Here is an 18,588-nt window from a genome sequence, read left to right on the forward strand (position 1 = left end):
TGCTTTAGTGGAACTATGAATACCAAAGCTTTTTTTAAACTATTTTTACGCTTTCGGCAGGAATACAAGATAGGAACTATCTTTAGTAGAGAGACGAAACTGTCTTAACAAAATTGTGTGTGCACGTGACTCTGTGTCGTTCTAAGGGTTCTAGAACATTTTTATAATTTTATTGGAGAATCAACCCCAAATGCTACTTTATAACTCCAAAGAGAAAACTCATCTTGAAATATGTTCTATTTTTTAATCACGTTTACTTGGGACCTAAAACTAAGGTTTTCAAATTTTCAAGTGGATTCTCAATTTTTGGAACTTAAATTCATACCAATTCGATACAGCACCTGGTTCAAAAGCCTACACCGTGCGTTCCAGCAAATGCGCAAGACAAAATCTGGGAGTCTACACCCCAGGGTTAAGTGCTAACTTCTGCCCACACTTGTAAGAATGTGGGCAAGGCGTTTCCCCTGAGTTTTCCTGATCCGTGACAAAGAATTAGCAAATACGGGTGTTGTCAAGAACAAATCGCAGGCTATAGGGCTCATATACAAAGGAGGGGGGCCTCTACACAAACCCTAATCTGTATCCTTGATAAAACCCATGTTCTACCAGAAAAGAAGGCGCCAAAGGACCCCCCGACCTCCCGAGGAAGAGGTAGACATGCAGTGGCCGGGCCAGTACCCCGGCTGCAGGTCTGTGGGTATGTCCTCAACTAGGGGGTGGAAACCAAAAGCCAAAAAGTGCCCAGGAGCCCCCCCCAAAGACGCTCTCCCCTCCCACACGGGAGGGTCGCCCAGGTGAGGGCCGATGTGCCGATGCTGCAAGAGCGAACATGCAAAAGGCAAAAAAGACTAGTAATTTATAACAAGGGTCCAGGCCCAACTCTACCAAATATATAATTTAGTAAATGAAGCATATCTCTAATTTATTCTCATTACGGCCACAATTAGGCCCAAGAAGAAAAACTCATGTGAAAGCATTCTGTGAAGACCGTGCTGTAGCTATAATAATCGACCAAAGAAAACATTCCTTACTGGCTGCCAATCCCTTCTCTCTTTGAACTTGCGCCTCGATTTCTGTGTTCATCATCCTTTCAAAAAAAGAAAAAATTCCAAAGCCACTGGTTAGTATATCGTTAATCATAACGAGTAAGCTCTGTCAAACAAGTTATGAACTCAAACGTTAACAGCATCTACAGGACGGGCGGCTCTTAACTGCTTTTACTGCCGATCTTGCAAATACGGTACTTGACGTAAGGAGAGGAACAGGGTACACTGAAAAGTGAGTATGTGTTACTCAGTAATATTACTTAAACAAAAGAAACATACCGATCAAGTTCGCATTATTTTCAGAAAATCGGACTAGATCCTTATACATTTAAAACTACAAGCTTTCAAACGTATGGAAAATGGCTATTTCACAAATCCACACACCCTTAGAAAAAATTTAAATGAGCTTCTCTTGAATTAAGTGAATTTTTAAAAACAAAATTAAAGGCGTTCCCAGCGTGGCGCAGTGGTTCACGAATCCAACTAGGAACCATGGGGTGGCGGGTTCGATCCCTGGCCTCACTCAGTGAGTTCAGGATCCGGCGTGGCGGTGAGCTGTGGTGTAGGTTGCAGACGCGGCTCAGATCCTGCGTTGCTGTGGCTGTGGTGTAGGCCGGCGGCTACAGCTCTGATTAGACCCCTAGCCTGGGAACCTCCATATGCCACAGGACGTGGCCCTAGAAAAGGCAAAAAGACAAAAATAAAATAAAATAAAATAATAAAAACAAACTTAAAATCAACATACAAAGGTAGGTTGTTTACAAAGAGCCATCTTTTGAGTAAGCACTGGGGTGAGGGAGGGGCATGAGGCCCCTCTGTGAAGATAAGGACACAGGGGAAGGGGCCAGGTCCCCCCACGGCAGAGGCTCCAGACCAGGGAGGACCCATCAAAGGCACAGAGCAGAAGAGTTAGCATGCAGGGCAATGCAGCAGGTAGCAAAAGCTGTAACAACGTTAAAAATATTCCAACTCGTGGAGCTCGCGTCGTGGCGCAGTGGTTAACGAATCTGACTAGGAACCATGAGGTTGCGGGTTCCGTCCCTGCCCTTGCTCAGTGGGTTAACGATCCGGCGCTGCCGTGAGCTGTGGTGTAGGTTGCAGACGCGGCTCGGATCCCGCGTTGCTGTGGCTCTGGCGTAGGCCGGTGGCTACAGCTCCGATTCAACCCCTAGCCTGGGAACCTCCATATGCCATGGGAGCGGCCCAAGAAATGGCAAGAAGACAAAAAAAAAAAATTCCAACTCTACTTCTAAGAAATTATTCCTGAATACAATCAGACACATACTAAGATTTTCAATCTGTCATCATAGACTAATATATAACACCAAAAACTTACTGACCTGTTCAATAATAGGTCACTCATAAATAAATGAGGTATTCTTACTGTACAGCACAGTGAATCATATCCAATCTCTTCCGATAGAACATGATGGTAGAATGAGAAAAAGTATGTACATAGATGCATGACTAGGTCACTCTGCTATACAGCAGAAACTCACACAACATTGTAAATCAACTATACTTTAAAAATTTTTAAATAAATAAATAATGTTATGACCACAACACAATACCAGAAGGCTATTACATGTCCCAGTATTAAAAAAGTGGTACTCAAAAGAAAAAAAAGGAGTTCCCGTTGTTGCTCAGTGGTTAATGAATCGGACTAGGAACCATGAGGTTGCGGGTTCAATCCCCGGCCTTGCTCAGTGGGTTGAGGATCCGGCATTGCCGTGAGCTGTGGTGTAGGCTGCAGACACGGCTTGGATCCCGTGTTGCTGTGGCTCTGGGGTAGGCTGGTGACTAGAGCGCTGATTCAACCCCTAGCCTGGGAACCTCCATATGCCATGGGAGCGGCCCTAGAAAAGGCAAAAAGACAAAAAAGGGGGGGGGGGACTCACAGAGTTCCTGTCATGGCTCAGAGGTAATGAATCCAACTAATAGCCATGAGGATGCAGGTTCAATCCCTGGCCTTGCTCAGTGGGTTATGAGACAGACGTGTTGCCATGAGCTGTGATATAAGTCACAGACACGGATCGGATCTGGCGTTGCGGTGGCTGTGGTGTAGGTCGGCAGCTGCAGCTCCGATTCAACCCCTGGCCTGGGAACTTCCATATGCTGCAGGTGTGGCCCGAAAAAGCAACAACAAAAAAGTATTTCCCAGAATAAAAAGAAAAATTAGCACTATTTCCAATTTTGCATATTTAGAAAGTTCATGGCAACGGACTGCAAGGAAATACAAACACATCACAGAATAGACTCTCTCTGAGTTTGCGATCATGGGTAATTTTTTCTTGGTTTTTCTTTTTATTCTTCCTGTACTAAAAAAAAAAATTCTTTCCTGGGAGTTCCCGTTATGGTTCAGCGGAAATGAATCCAGCTAGCATTGATGAGGATGCGGGTTCAATCCCTGGCCTCACCCAGTGAGTCAAGGATCTGGCATTGCTGTGGCTGTGGTGTAGGCCGGCAACTACAGCTCCGATTCAACCCCTAGCCTGGGAACTTCCACATGCTGCGAGTGCAGCCCTAAGAAGCCAAAAAATAAAAATAAGAGATAAAAATAAATCTTTCCTTGCCACAGGTGTGGCCATAAAAAGAAAAAAAAAAAACCTTTCCAAAATCAAGCAGAAAAAAGTATAATTACAGGTTAAACAGGAAGAACAGTCTGGCATAGGTCTATAAAATAGAGTGGAATGGAAAAAGAATGAACTCGGCAGTGCTACGCAGGAGAAAACTATGATTCAGTGGCCATCTAGATCGAAAGGAGAAAAGGCAATCAGGTCAATTATCAGAATTACATTTAAGTGGAAAAGAAGACCAAGCAGTGGAAGCGCCTGGACCAGGCGACTCGGCCAGGGCGGGCCGCCTGTCGCCAGATTCCTGGTCCACACTGTGGGGGCTGCTTAGGAGGCTCCTGCACCATAAACAACGTTCACAGAGACGGACCGCTGTGTGCCTAGACCCAGGAGCAGGGCGGGGTGCAGGCGCGCAGCTGCACGTCAGGCTGGACTCCCCCACTAGAGAAGTCAGCCCTGGTGCGCAACTTGGAGACCCTGCGTTGCATGGGTTACACTCAACCATGCCCTCCCCACCCCTAACTGAAAACTGGAGGGGGCACATGTCATTAAAACAACGAGTCAAAATGCAGACAAAGGAGTTCCCGTTACTGCTCAACGGGTTAAGGACCCGACAGAGTCGCCATGAGGATGCGGGTCCGATCCCTGGGCTTGCTCAGTGGGTTAAGGATCCAACCCACAAGCTGTGGTGTAGGTTGCAGGTGCAGCTCGGATCCCGCCTGGCTGTGGCTGTGGTGTAGGCTTCAGCTCTATCTCCGACTGGACCTCTAGCCAGGATCGTCCATAGGCCGCAGGGGCGGACATAAAAAGAAAAACAAAACAAAACAAAATGCATAGAGAGGGAGTGAGCCATAGCTTGGAAGAGCACTCATCTCCAGGAACAGACGTCCTGGCACAATTCTCCCCAGGGCACCTCACGGTTACCCTGGCAGTAAGTGCACCTACCACCAGGCTAAAACCGTAACTAAGGAGAAGGGTCCTCTGAGTCCTCGAAAGCACAGAAAACATTCACCACATGATGCTCGCCAGTCACTCCTGATATTATTACACTACAAACTCATTTGCTTCTTTCTTTTCTGCAGGGCTTCTGCAACGGAATACAAGGGCCATGAAAACAAAAACCTTTCTTTGGTTCACAGCTGTGTCCTGAGCACATAGAACAAACAGGGGCCAGTTCACCCTTTAAAAAATACCAGCTTCCTTTTTTAAGGTTAAATGTCAAACGTTTATGCTAGATTTCTGAATACATGTTAAAAATATGACCTAGGACTTCCCAGCGTGGTGCAGTGGTTAACAAATCCGACTAGGAACCACAAGGTTACGGGTTCGATCCCTGGCCTTGCTCAGGGGGTTAAGGATCCGGCGTTGCCGTGAGCTGTGGTGTAGGTCGCAGACAGGGCTCAGATCTGGCGTTGCTGTGGCTGTGGTGTAGGCCGGCGGCTACAGCTCTAATTGGACCCCTAGCCTGGGAACCTCCATATGTCGAGGGAGCAGCTCAAGAAAAGGCAAAAAGACAAAAATAAAATAAAAATAATAATAATAATAAAAATGACTTAATCCAAAGATCCCACGTGACACCTTCCCGGTCAGTAACCTCTGCACGCTGACGACGGGACACAGACCTGAACTTGATCTTCACCCAGGTCACTGCCTGTAGGCAGCAAGCCCCGCCCAGCCCGGCCTGGCCGTGGTCAGTGGTACCCTCCCCGGAGCTGGGCTGGGGCGGCTGAGAGCAAGGATGCACCTGAAACCACACCTTGGCCTCCCTCCTCCTGGGCTCCTTCTTGTCCACGTGGCCTCGGGGCTTCTCGTCATCAACGTGAAAGCCTTCTTTACGGCGTTTTTCTTTGTGTCTGTCTTCCCCCTCCTTGTCAGAGAACGAGTGACTTTTCTCCTTCGAGTACTTGTCTCTTTTCTCCCGTGTGCTGCTTTTTTCGTGATGATGTTTCCTTCCTTGGTCTGGCTCTTTCGGCTTCCTGTGTCGTCGCTCGTCTTCCTCCTTGTACAGCCAGTACTTGAGGGGGTTGTCTCTGCTGTCACCATACTGCAGCTTTGAACAGGACATTGGAAACACATGAGGCCGTGAAACAGGAGCTGGTTATGGCCCAGGTGCCTCCACTGCCTGGCCCGCTGCGGCCTCCTCCCCAACCCACCCGCTGGAGGTCGGAGGTCGATGGGCCCCTGGGCTGAGAACTGCTGGGACTTGCTAGGCCAGGTCAGCCAGGCCCTGTTTCTCCCTGACACCTCAAGGAAACCTTAGCTGGAGGCGCTGAGCTCTGCTGGAGTAGAGAGAGAGGATTGTTAGAACAGCGGGGCAGGAGGCAGAGGCTGGAGCAAGGAGATTGCAGGCCGAGTCTGTGGACCAGCAGAGTAGTCGGGAGCTCTGAGCAGGCAAGACAGGGGCTGAACTCTGCGGAGTGAGGATTCCACCGTTAAAAACTTATGAGGACCCAGAACAAAGCCCAGGTGACTGCTCACGTAGCCCCGGGGCGGGGAGACCGCTGCGCGAGCATCGCAGCAACAACCAAAATGAGAAAAGATGCCCCTGACGACGCCATGATTTTAAACTTTCCTATAAAAGTAAATCTCCACAGTAAAACAAAGAGCAAACAGAAAACTAGCCTAGATGACTAGCAGAGCGTTCACCTTTAAGGGACCCCTTAATTAACAAGTCACCCCACCAGAGAGGTGAGCAGACGTAACATGACAGTAACTAAACACAGAGCAGTAAACCCTTTTACAAAAGGCCCTGTTCTTGCGAATCACATTAGCAAATATTAAAAATTGTGATAATGCCCAGTTGCTACTTAGGACAGGTGGAATCGTAGCCTGATATAAATAATTACAGCTCTAAGGTACAGCAAATAGAGTATGTGTCTTAAGCTCCCAAGGTCACTTCCAGAAACTAATCATGAGGAAATGATTGTAAATAAATGCAAGAAGGTTATACCATGAATGTCTTTATAATAAAAAAGAATTTAGGAGTTCCCTTGGTGGCGCAGTGGTTAGCAAATCCGACTGGGAACCATGAGGTTGCGGGTTCGATCCCTGGCCTCGCTCAGTGGGTTAAGGATCTGGCGTTGCTGTGGCTGTGGTGTAGGCCGGTGGCTACGGCTCCAACTGGACCCCTAGCCTGGGAACCTCCATATGCCGTGGGAGTGTTCCTAGCAAAGGCAAAAAGACAAAAAAAAAAAAAAAAAAAAAGAATTTAGAAGCAACTAAGCGTCCAAAAAAAGCAGATGTGTCTCAAAAACTATGACATGTCCATATCACTGAATATTGCATTACGCAGCCACTAAAATATCATAGAGAGAGCAAGGACAGTTTAGAAAAAATGTTCAAAATGTATTCATAACTATGAGTTACTGTCATACTGCTGTAAAACAGCAAAATACAGTTTTACTGTTATAAGACAGTAAAAATCCAAGCTAAGAAAAAATGTTTCCAGAGTTTCCACCACGGCTCAGTGGTAACGAGCCTGACTAGCATCCGTGAGGATATGGGTTTGATCCCTGGCCTCGCTCAGTGGGTTAAGGATCCGGTGTTGCTGTGAGCTATGGTGTAGGTCAGAGACAGGTTTGGATCCCGAAATGCTGTGCCTGTGGTGTAGGCCGGCAGCTGCAGCTCCAATTCAACCTCTAGCCTGGAAGCTTCCATATGCCGCAGGTGCGGCCCTAAAAAAAAAAAAAAAAAGAAAAAGAAAGAAAGAATAAAGTTCCCATGTACGTATCCTACCCATAAACCTGTAGGACATTAAACTTGCTCAGTAACTATCTCCGGGTGGGCACCAGTTTTTATTTCCTTATTGTTGATTTGTGTTTTCTAAGTTTTTCAAAAGAACCAAGAGTCACTCCTGGAATCAGAGACACATGCTTGCCTGTGAGAATTTAGTGCCTGAGAACCGTCCTAGGTCTCAAGTCCTGCTTGGCAGTGTCTCCAGGAAGGCTGCTGACGCCCTGCCCTGCCAGGCACACCCTTGCCCACCTACCTTTCTTTCCCGGTATCTTCTTTCTCTCTCGTCTCCTCTTTCAGAGTCTTCGTCTCTCAGGTCCCTCTCTTCAACTCTTGCTTTACTTACTAGAAAAATAAAACGTATTTTTAATACTCCCCAACTTCAGCACTTTAAAATTCTAAGGTCCTGCTGCAGCCTTTACTGCACATGTTACATAGCAACATATATGCAAACATAGTCTCTGAGTAAAACACATGCTCCAGCCTCAAGAATGGAAAGGTCCTGGAGTTCCCGTCTTGGCGCAGGGGTTCACGAATCCGACTAGGAACCATGAGGTTGCGGGTTCGATCCCTTGCCTTGCTCAGTGGGTTTAGGATCCGGCGTTGCCGTGAGCTGTGGTATAGGTCACAGCCATGGCTCAGATCCTGCGTTGCTGTGGCTGTGGTGTAGGCTGGGGGCTACAGCTCCAATTGGACCCCTAGCCTGGGAACCTCCATGTGCCGCAGAAGTGGCCCAAGAAATGGCAAAAAGACAAAAAAAAAAAAAAAAAGAACAAACAAGACCAGGCAGCAATCAAACATGAGTGATCTGAAAAATTGGAAAACTCATTAAAAAATACCACGACAATCAAAATAATACTCCTAGAAAGAGGCAGTGGCCAGTAAGCTGGTCACTGCTACACTTAGTGACAACGCGTTGACCAGCGTTGACCAGCCCTGCCCCGTGGTGGACACGGCCGGAACCTGAGCTCCCGCAGCAGGAGGGGAGCACAGATGGGGCCCGGAGGCCTCACGCCCACAATGTGGGATTCTGAGAGTTACTACAGGTTCTTCTAGTATATTCCTTTTCCATTTATGTTGGCTAGTTTACATTTTTTATAGGAAGTATATACTCTTTGTATAATAAAAAAATAATGAAGATACTTCTATTTGGGGAAGGAAAAACATGTATTGAATTCCTAGGAATTTGGTCAAATATTATTTAAATATTGCTTAAAACAAATCTGCCGCTGGAGGAACTCTTTTTTATCAATGAGCGTAATTTTTGTTTATTTAGTGTGGATTGAGACAATAAATCTAGAATATATTTCAAGAGTAAAACTCCAGCCAATGACAGAGCTGTCACTCCTCTCATTCCCTGAAATGTTTTAAAAACCTCCAAACTAAGCAGTGAGATGTTCACATGCATACACCCAGGGCCTCTGATGTCGTGGCCAAAGCCAAGACCTTTATAAAGACTGACAGCGGAGTTCCCGTCGTGGCGCAGGGGTTCACGAATCCAACTAGGAACCATGAGGTTGCAGGTTCGATCCCTGGCCTTGCTCCGTGGGTGAAGGATCCAGCGTTGCCGTGAGCTGTGGTGTAGGTCACAGACGCGGCTCGGATCCCACGTTGCTGTGGTTGTGGTACAAGCCGGTGGCTACAGCTCCGATTGGACCCCTAGCCTGGGAACCTCCATGTGCCGCAGGAGTGGCCCAAGAAATGGCAAAAAAGACAAGACAAAAAAAAAAAAAAAAAGAAAAAAGATGGAGAGAGACATGGACCTGCCCGCCTGCGCTCCGGCCTGTCGGGCGGCGGCCACCCTCGCACCTCGCGGCCCAGCAGGTGGTGGTGCACGGCCACCTGCCTCAGCTCCTCCCGCCGAGCCCGGCGCTCTCGCTCCTTCTCCTTCTCGCGGTCCTTCCCTCTGCCATGGGCCTTCTCGGCCTCCTGCTCCCGGTGTCTCTCCTTGGCCTTGTCCCTGTCCTTCCTCCTGTCCCTGTCCCCATGGGGGTGCTCCCGGGGAGCAGGGCCATCCCTCCCAGACACCCTGTCTCGGTGCCTGGCGTCCTGGTCTGGGTCCCTGGGTTTGTGCTCTTTGTAGTCTGTGAGGTCCGCTTCTGATTCCTTGGGCAGCTTCTTGTCTCTGTGTTTCTTCTCGTCCTTGGAGCTGGCTGACTGCGCCGCCTAAACGAGGGAGAGGGAGCAGGTCTCTGAGCCTGAGGGTCACACCCACTCGAGGGCCCTAAAAGGCGCCAGCAGGAGAGGCCTGCATGCAGACGCTGGGACCCCAGAAGTAGATCAGATGGGGCAGCCCCAAGACTTACAGGGACAGCTGCTGTGCTAGCAGATCAAACCACAAGTGCCCCATGGACCAGGAGGAACAGAAAGAGAGCCGAGGCCATGCCTACACTCTCTGCGACACCAACCGCCAGGCCCCTCAAGAACAAGGAACCTCATCATAAACTCTCAGGGGGTCTTGATCACAGCCCATCAGACCCTGAGGGACACGCGCACATGCATACAGCCTGAGCCCTGAACCCCCAACAGGAGCCTGGCTGAGCTGGAAGGAGGCTGGGCGGGGCTGGGCGGGGACAGAAACCCCACCCCAGGAGGTTCTGGAACAATTCACCACAGGGCTTTACCTCGGAGTCAAAACAACTCTGAGTTGAGCCACACATAAGCAGAACTGTGCAGAGCTGAGGATCAGGTAAACCCGCCCAAGATAACCACCCAGGGTCTAAGCAGACCCCAACTCAAATTTTTTCCCCCAAATCTTTAAAATACATTATTACCCAAAGGTGTTTTCTGAGGTCATCTGCTTTCCAAGTATCATCTTTGGTTCTCCTCTAAAAAAAAAAAAAAAAAAAAGTATAAAGTTAGAATTTTTTAAGTTTAAAATATCTTTTCTTTTTTTTGGGGGGGGGCCTTTTTGGGGCTACACTCGTGGCATACGGAGGTTCCCAGGCTAGGGGTCGAATCGGAGCTAGAGATGCTGGCCTACACCACAGCCACGGCAATGCCAGATCCGAGCCGTGTCTGTGACCTACACCATAGCTCAGGGCAACACAGGATCTTTAACCCACTAAACAAGGCCAGGGATCGAACCCACATCTTCAAGGTTCCTAGTAGAATTTGTTTCCACTGCGCCATGATAGGAACTCCTAAAATATCTATTTTTTTAATGCTCTAGTCAGCTGCTTTTTCATCAGGCCAGTGTAGTCAATGGCAATTAGTCCTTGATATGCCAGAAATTATTGTCTATCTACGGGAATAAAAGGTTTTTAAATTTTAAAAAAGATTTTTAAAATTGCCCACAAATGCAGAAGAGCAAAACAGACATTTCTCCAAAGAAGACACACGGGTGGCCCAAAAACACATGAAAAGATGTTCAGCGTCACTCATCATTGCAGAAATGCAATCCAAGACTACTATGAGGACAGACGGCCCACAGGCACGTGAAACAATGCTCAGCATCCCTGATTATTAGAGACATGCACATCAAAACTACCAGGAGATACCACCTCACACCAGTCAGAATGGCCATCATTCAGAAGTCCACAAATAACAAGTGCTGGAGGGGGTGTGGAGAAAAGGGAACCCCGCCTGCACTGTTGGTGGGAATGTAAACTGGTACAGCTGCTATGGAGAACAGTATAGCGGTACCTTTGAAAACTATACACAGAACTACCACATGACCCAGCAATCCCACTCCTGGGCATATATCCGGACAAAACTCTACTTAAAAGAGACACATGCACCCGCATGTTCATTGCAGCACTATTCACAACAGCCAGGACATGGAAACAATCCAAATGTCCATCGACAGATAACTGGATTAGGAAAATGTGGTATATATACACAATGGAATACTACTCAGCCATAAAAAAGAATGACATAATGCCATCTGCAGCAACATGGATGGAACTAGAGAGTCTCATACTGAGTGAAATAAGTCAGAAAGAGAAAGACAAATACCGTATGACATCACTTATATCTGGAATCTAAGATACAGCACAAATGAACCTGTCCACAGAAGAGAAAATCACGGATTTGGAGAATAGGCTTGTGGTTGCCCGGGGAGAGGGGTAGGGAGTGGGAGGGATCAGGAGCTTGGGGTTAACAGATGCAAACTATTGCTCTTGGAATGGATTTACAATGAGATTCTGCTATGTAGCACTAGGAACTATGTCTAGATACTCACAACATGACAATGGGAGGAAAAATTATGTATACATGTATGTGTAACTTGGTCTCCATGCTGTACAGTTAAAAAAAAATAAAAAATAAAAAAAAGACTACTATGAGGTATCACTCACACTATCCAGAATGGCCATCATCAAAAAGTCTACAGACAATAAATGCTGGAGAGGGTGTGGAGAAAAGAGAGCCCTCCTACATTGCTGGTGGGAGTGTAAATTGGTGCAACCACTACTGAAAAGAGTATAGGTTCCTCAGAAAACTAACAAGAGAGCTACCACATGATCCAGCAATCCCACTCCTGGGGCATCGATCTGGAGAAAACCATAATTTGAAAAGACATGTGTATCCCAATGCTCACAACAGCACTATTCACAATGGCCAAGACATGGAAGCAACTTAGGTGTCCATTGATAGACGCATGGATTAAGACGACGGGGTGCATATACGCAATGGAATATTACTCAGCCATAAAAAAGAATGAAATAATGCCATTTGCAGCAACATGGATGCAACTAAAGATTCTTGTACAAAGAAACAAGTCAAAGACAAATATCACATGCTATCATTTACATGTGGAATCTAAAAAAATGATACAAATGAACTTATAAAACAAAAACAGACTCACAGATTTACGGAACAAACGAATGGTTGCCAAAGGGGAAAGGGGGAGTGGAGGAATAAATTAGGAGTTTAATATATACACATGACCCAATAGAAAATATATATCAACAAGGACCTATGGTAGAGCACAGAGAACTCTCCTCAGTACTCTGTAATAACTTATATGGGAAAAGAATCTAAAAAAGAATGGATATGTATTTACCTGTATAACTAAATCACTTTGCTGTACACCTGAAACCAACACGACACTGTAAATCAACTATACTCCAATGTAAAATAAAACTGAAATTAAACCGAAAACAATTACCCACAAAGTGATCCTGGCTACTTCCTAACATTCTGTCCCAGCCCCACCTCCCCTCCATGGACTCAGCACCCACTCCTCTAGGAATCTGGGCCTGGCAGGTGCTTCTTCAGGTGCCAACACAGTCCCCGGCCTCGAACAAGACACAGCTGGGTGACAATAAAAACCAACCGCGATGGCTTCTGATAGAGAACAAGAGAAATCTATCCTGACCCCTTCCCTTCCCGAGAAACACTGCCTAAAGGACACAAATACAGGAGAATTCAGCAGTGCAAATATTGAGCAAAAGCAGTACAAATGAAAAACAAAACCATTTTCATGGATGAGCCACCAAAAATCTTCCTGGTGATGTGAAAATGAGGGAAGCAGAAGACACTTCACGACAGCTCATCAACACTCCAAGGAGAAATAAATAACAGAAATCAGGGCCAAGAATCCAGCCAAAATATAACCACAAAATATCCAGTGCTCTACTCTCGCTAGAAAACGTTATTCTTTTTTTTTGAAAAATTGATCATTTAAAAAAAAACGGGTCCAGCAGTTCCTGTTGTGGCACAGTGGAAACGAATTAGCCTAGTACCCATGAAGATGCAAGCTCCATCCCTGGCCTCGCTCGGTGGGTCAGGGATCCGGCGTTGCCATGAGCCCTGGTGCGGGTCGCAGATGCAACTTGGAACCCACGTGGCTGTGGCAGTGGTGTAGACCGGCAGCTACAGCTCTGATTCGACCCCTAGTCTGGGAACCTCCATATGCCTCGGGTGCGGCCCAAAAAAGCGAGCAAAACAAAACAACCAACCAACCAAAACAACCAAAACGGGTCCACAGTAAGATACAAAGATTGTCAGTGGCAGTTAGCGTCACTGTATCTTACAGCGGTGGAACTTAAAAGCTTTCTCTCTCTCAGTTAACAGCTTTTTCTTTTTCTTTTTTTGTCTTTTTAGGGCTGCTCCCACGGCATATGGAGGTTCCCAGGCTAGGGGTCGAATCGGAGCTGCACCTGCGACCTACACCACAGCTCAAGGCAACTCGGGATCCATAACCCACTGAGCAAGGCCAGGGATCGAACCGGCAACCTCACGGTTCCTAGTCAGATTCGTTAACCACTGAGCCACGACGGGAACTCCCAACGGCTCTTTAAAGAGGTTTAATTTATGCCCTCTGCAAACAAGAGATCCAAAGCCAGGGGAAGTGTGTGCTGCAGGCAGAGCAGAGGCAGGTGGCAGCAGCAGCTCCACAAGGGACGTGCTTGCAGGAAGGCGAGGGGTGAGCACACTGGAAAACCAATCAGAGCGGGGCTCTTATTGATTGTAATTACATTACTTGTGCCCATAAAGTAAACAAACAGACAGACAAAACCCAAAGGCAAGAGATCAACCGAGACCCCAGAATTTTCCATCTGCATCTTACGTTTTCAACAACAAAACCCTAGCTTTGGGCCTTACTGAAGCTTTTCTTTCCTTTTTTTTTCCTTTCAAACGTTTTAAGCTATAAAATGACCCAGAGCTCCTCATGTCACACATGTCCCCAGAAATTCCACATACGCCCCACATGCTCACAACCACGGCTCTTCAGACCAGGAGCTCTGCCGTGGCCTCTGACGGCCAGGGTCCTGCCCTGCGGAGCTGCAGACAAGGCTATTAAGTTCCCTCTCCAGCAAGGAGGCAGTGTCTTCCAGCGAGAGGAACAAATCCCATCCTGAAAACAAAAGGAAACCCCAGGCGAGCTGCCTGAACAGCAAAACCTCCCGCCTCCAGGTGGGCTCCGTCCATCAACAGGTGAACTTGGACTCAGTCCCGGGTGCGTGTCTGCTGCGCTCAGCGCCACGGCACCAGGGAGTGTCCCACGCCGTGTCCCCCAACACACACACCCACACACACGCACATCTCACAGCTCACAAGTCTGCTGCTGCCCAGCACCTTCTAGAACAACGCCCTCAGCTGGACTCACAGCAAGAACCCACACAACAAAGGCCCTCCACCTGCCTCTAGAAAAGAGTGGGTTAAACTGACTTCACCCCCTTCTGTCAGTGCAAGGCTTGTACCTCATCCTGAAATCCATGGGGGTCTAGGAGAAAGATCCCGGGACACAGGGGTGTCAGACCCCAGGCCCAGCCCCAAGCGGGCCGGTCTGGAGGCACCTCTTGGTCCCCAGGAGGCAGAGCCCGCAGACCAGTCCTTCCACCGCAGAGCTCACATCCCTAAGCTGAAGGTTTCACCTGTTCCTCCATCAGGAGTCACCTTGTTTATTCTTGAGCCAGACAGAGGCAGTAAAGCCATGGCCTCACTCTCAGGGCCACCATCGGGCCAAGCATCTCTAGGCAGCAGCCCCTCTGGTCCCGTTTCCTATTTGGAGTGGATCCCCCCCAACCAAACCCCCTGGCCTGCCTGCACACCCCCCGCCCCAGGCTGACAGCCCCAGGCTCTCGAGGTGCCCCACCAGCAAGTGCCACCACCCCAGCCAACTCCCCTGCCTCCACGCCCAGCCCTGCCCCAGCCAAAGCGGCCTGTCCCTGAACCGGGCTCAAGTGAATGAACACCTACAAGAGCGAAGCTGTTGGGTCCACAAACCGTGTGAAAACAGCCATCACTGCTCCATGACCCTGGGGACACGAAGGATCAGTCTCCCGGCACCTCAGCCCCCTGGTCCCAATGGCAGGTGGCCGCCATCCATGCTTAGACCAGATAACCATCTCTGACCGAGTCCTACTCTTTCTCCTAACAGGTGTCCTGCGTTCACCCGCCTGTCCAGTCCCACCACCACCCACAGCCTTGGCCAGACTCTCCTATCTCCTCCCTGTGTCTGCAGCGCCCCTGGCCCAACCCGGGGGTCTGGTTCAGATCAGGGTGGGGTTCCCGCATCAGCAATCGTTCCCCGAAGTATAGGGCCACAGAGGCCGTCCGTCTAGAGGGTAACATACCGACTGGCACATTTGCTAAAAGACCATGAGAGGGGAAGGATGGTTCACACAGAGCTTTAGGGTTGAGACAATTTTCCTTTTGGTGTCTTAATTTTTTAATTATCCCTTACACTAGAATTTCTTTTTTTTTTTTTTTTTGGCTGTACCTGCAGCATGTGGAGTCCACAGGTCAGGGATCAAAACATCAAAATTGCACCTCAGATGCAACCTGTGCCACAGCTGTGGCATCACTGGGTCCTTAACCCACTGTGCCACAAGAGAACTTCCCTAGAAATGTTTTAAATTATCGAATTCTATTCCTCAGGAACCAAGCATGCAGTGCAGCCTATTGCCCTTCATTCTGCTTTCTATTTGCCTGCATGAGTGAAGTTCCTTCCACAGCCACAGTGACGCTGCCGGAGGGGATGGGGTGGACAGGAAGCAACCAGGATTCCTGGTTTCGCCAGAGCTTCCTCCCTGCCCTCACCCCTGTGTTCACAGCCAGGCAGTCTCCGATACTCCAGGTGACAAATGTTGGCCTCTGGCTGCAGCTGGGGGATGCTGCGGCCAGGAGGCCTAAGCTCGCAGCACGCAGTCGGTCTGCAGAAGGGAGGCTGACCTCCAGGGAGTCCTCCAGACTCAGCTGCAGGTCCACCACGGGGAAGGGTCACAGACAAATGTGGCCGCCAGCAGGGGAGGGCTGAGCCCCCGTTCCCATCAGAGCCAGGGTGGCTGGGCCACGAAAGAGTCAGAGCCAGGGAAGGGGAAAATCGCCGGGGGGGGGGGGGTCAGTGCCAGCGGGGCCAGGCCACCTCTGTCTGCAAGCTAGCCACCACCCAGGTCCAGGTCAGGATTCCACCTTGCTGACGAGAGTGGGAGGCCAAGGCCCCATCCTGCCTGAGGATCCCATTTCTCAGGCCCCGAGAAAGACACTCCTGGGCTGTGAGGCCATAGACGCCTCAAGGGACAGAAGAAGGTTCACAACTGTAAACTCTGTCCCATGCCCGCCCGACAACCTGTCATTTCAGGGCCGCATTTTCCCAAACAGGACCGCAAAGGGGCTGCCTTCCAGGCGCCGAGTCTCTTTGTGCAAGAGACCCCACCAGTGGGTGGGTGAGGAGCAGCCCCTGGAGCATCCATGCACTTACTCTAAAACATTCAGCCTTTCTGGAAACAGATGGCAGCAGCTCACAGCAAACTGCTGGGACACAGCAATTAGAAGAGGAGGAGTTCGGAGTTCCCATCGTGGCACAGTGGTTAACGAATCCGACTAGGAACCATGAGGTTGCAGGTTCGGTCCCTGCCCTTGCTCAGTGGATTAACGATCCAGCGTTGCCGTGAGCTGCGGTGTAGGTTGCAGACGCAGCTCGGATCCCGCGTTGCTGTGGCTGTGGTGTAGGCCGTGTGGCTACAGCTCCGATTCGACCCCTAGCCTGGGAACCTCCATATGCCGCGGGAGCGGCCCAAGAAATAGCAAAACGACAAAAAAAAAGAAGAAGAGGAGGAGTTCCCATCGTGGCTCAGCGCTAACAAATCCAACTAGTAACCATGAGAACGTGGGTTCAATCCCCGGCCTCGCTCAGTGGGATAAGGATCAGGTGTTGCCGTGAGCCGGGGTGCAGATCTAGCATTGCTGTGGCATAGGCTGGCAGCTGTGGCTCTGATTCGACCCCTAGGCTAGGAACTTTCAAATGCCACAGGTGCGGCCGTAAACAAACGAAAAAAGAGAAGTTCATTTTCTTCCAAGGATAATCTAAAGACAAACACATCCATCCTACTTACATGTGTGTACATAGGTCTATACATGCTCACATGCTTCTTTCAGCTACAAGAATGCATTTCCTTCCTTGGTCCAATCACACTGCTTATCTCTGCAGTGACCATATGATAACTGATGACACTCGGACCTTATAAAGGAGGAGCCCACTTCAAGCAAACAAAAGGAGTGGCTTTGAGGATCTGGTCTCATTCCTGTCCCTGCACCACCGAGAACTTTCCTGGAACTGCACCATACCCAAGGACACCACCAGCCATCAAAGCAGCACCTGCCAGCTGCAAGGACAGCAACCAAGCCTTGCTTAACAAGCACCCTCACTTCTGATCGGCTCCAATTATAAATGACAAACAGCGCATGTAGCCAACTGTAACCTTGCAATTTTTTGCCTTTATGAGCCTCCCCTACTTTGCAGTCAGGGGAACACAGTCCAAGCGCTTCTGGAACTTTCTCCTGGACCGCACTCATAACAAACGCCAAATATTTTATTTCAATCAGGTCTCCATTGTTAAAATATTGGTTAACACTTTTAAAACATTCTATAAACAATCATAGAAAAGTTAGGGTATAACGTATGAAAATGGAAGGGAACAGTGTAGATGACAGGGGTCAGGAAGTTGGCATGCTTCAAATGGAGGGCAGCCAGGGCACTAACTTTCTTTCTTTTTTTTTTTTGTCTTTTTGCCTTTTCTAGGGCCGCTCCTGCGGCATATGGAGGTTCCCAGGCTAGGGGTCCAATCGGAGCTGTAGCCACCGGCCTACACCACAGCTCACGGCAACGCCGGATCCTTCACCCACTGAGCAAGGCCAGGGATCGAACCCTCAACCTCATGGTTCCTAGGCGGATGCGTTAACCCCTGTGCCACGACGGGAACTCCAAAAGGCACTAACTTTCTAATCGACGTTATTAACATCATAAAAGCGAATGATAGAGGAAAAAAATAGGAAGATAGGATGAAAAATACGCAAACAAAATTTCTCATTTGTTAGCGGGAATCCAGACAGCAGAAGAACGACAAATAAGTTACTGAGTTAATAACACAGCTCTGGGCACTTTTATGTATTGAACTTCATCCAGTCCCACTCGTACCGTCCCATTTTATTCGGTAAGAAATAAGACACGTCGGTAACTTTGCCACGGTAGCACCGCGCAGCTAGAACTCTAGCCCCGGGCCTGGGGCGCCCTCCGACGGCGAGGAAGGGGCGGTACTGGCGGGCACGAGCCTCCCCGCGCGGTGTCCGCACGCACCCACCTTTCCCGGCTCCATCGCCGCCTGCAGGCCCGGGCGGCCGCGCTGCCCTCGGCCCGGCCAGGCTCCGGAAAGAGACCGCCGGACGCCCGCACCCTCCTCCCAGCAGGCGTCCCGCCTCCTAGCAACCGGCAGGCGGGGCAACGGAACTCTTGCGACCGCCCGCCCCGCGGGCCCCGCGGCCGTCCCCGCTGCGCCTGCGCCTCCCCG

The 18,588-nt window shown here is 49.2% G+C and overlaps 1 protein-coding gene across 10 annotated transcripts in view; it reads right to left on the minus strand.

The window, feature by feature from the left end:
• Nucleotides 1-18,568, minus strand: part of DYNC2I1 (dynein 2 intermediate chain 1) — a 46,899-nt gene extending 28,331 nt beyond the window's left edge. For 6 of the 10 annotated variants that reach the window (XR_014833376.1, XR_014833378.1, XR_014833379.1 and 3 more), the window contains exons 1-6: nucleotides 18,382-18,568; nucleotides 10,126-10,179; nucleotides 9,115-9,517; nucleotides 7,608-7,696; nucleotides 5,364-5,669; nucleotides 1,032-1,087 (exon numbers count right to left, since the gene is read on the minus strand). Coding sequence is in view for 4 of the 10 variants with exons in the window: in XM_021079026.2 (XP_020934685.1) it covers nucleotides 1,032-1,087; nucleotides 5,364-5,669; nucleotides 7,608-7,696; nucleotides 9,115-9,517; nucleotides 10,126-10,179; nucleotides 18,382-18,396 (923 nt within the window). In the remaining 6 variants the exon portion in view is untranslated. The remainder of the gene's footprint in view (nucleotides 1-1,031; nucleotides 1,088-5,363; nucleotides 5,670-7,607; nucleotides 7,697-9,114; nucleotides 9,518-10,125; nucleotides 10,180-18,381) is intronic. The other 4 variants (XR_014833377.1, XR_014833380.1, XM_021079027.2 and 1 more) reach the window with 1 other exon arrangement.
• Between the last annotated feature and the right edge of the window lie 20 nt (nucleotides 18,569-18,588).

The sequence above is a fragment of the Sus scrofa genome, chromosome 18 (assembly GCF_054392235.1).
Source record: "Sus scrofa isolate SSC_HxYL_T2T_F1_AM1 chromosome 18, Sscrofa_HxYL_maternal_Yorkshire_Landrace_v2.0, whole genome shotgun sequence".
Lineage (NCBI taxonomy): Eukaryota > Metazoa > Chordata > Mammalia > Artiodactyla > Suidae > Sus > Sus scrofa.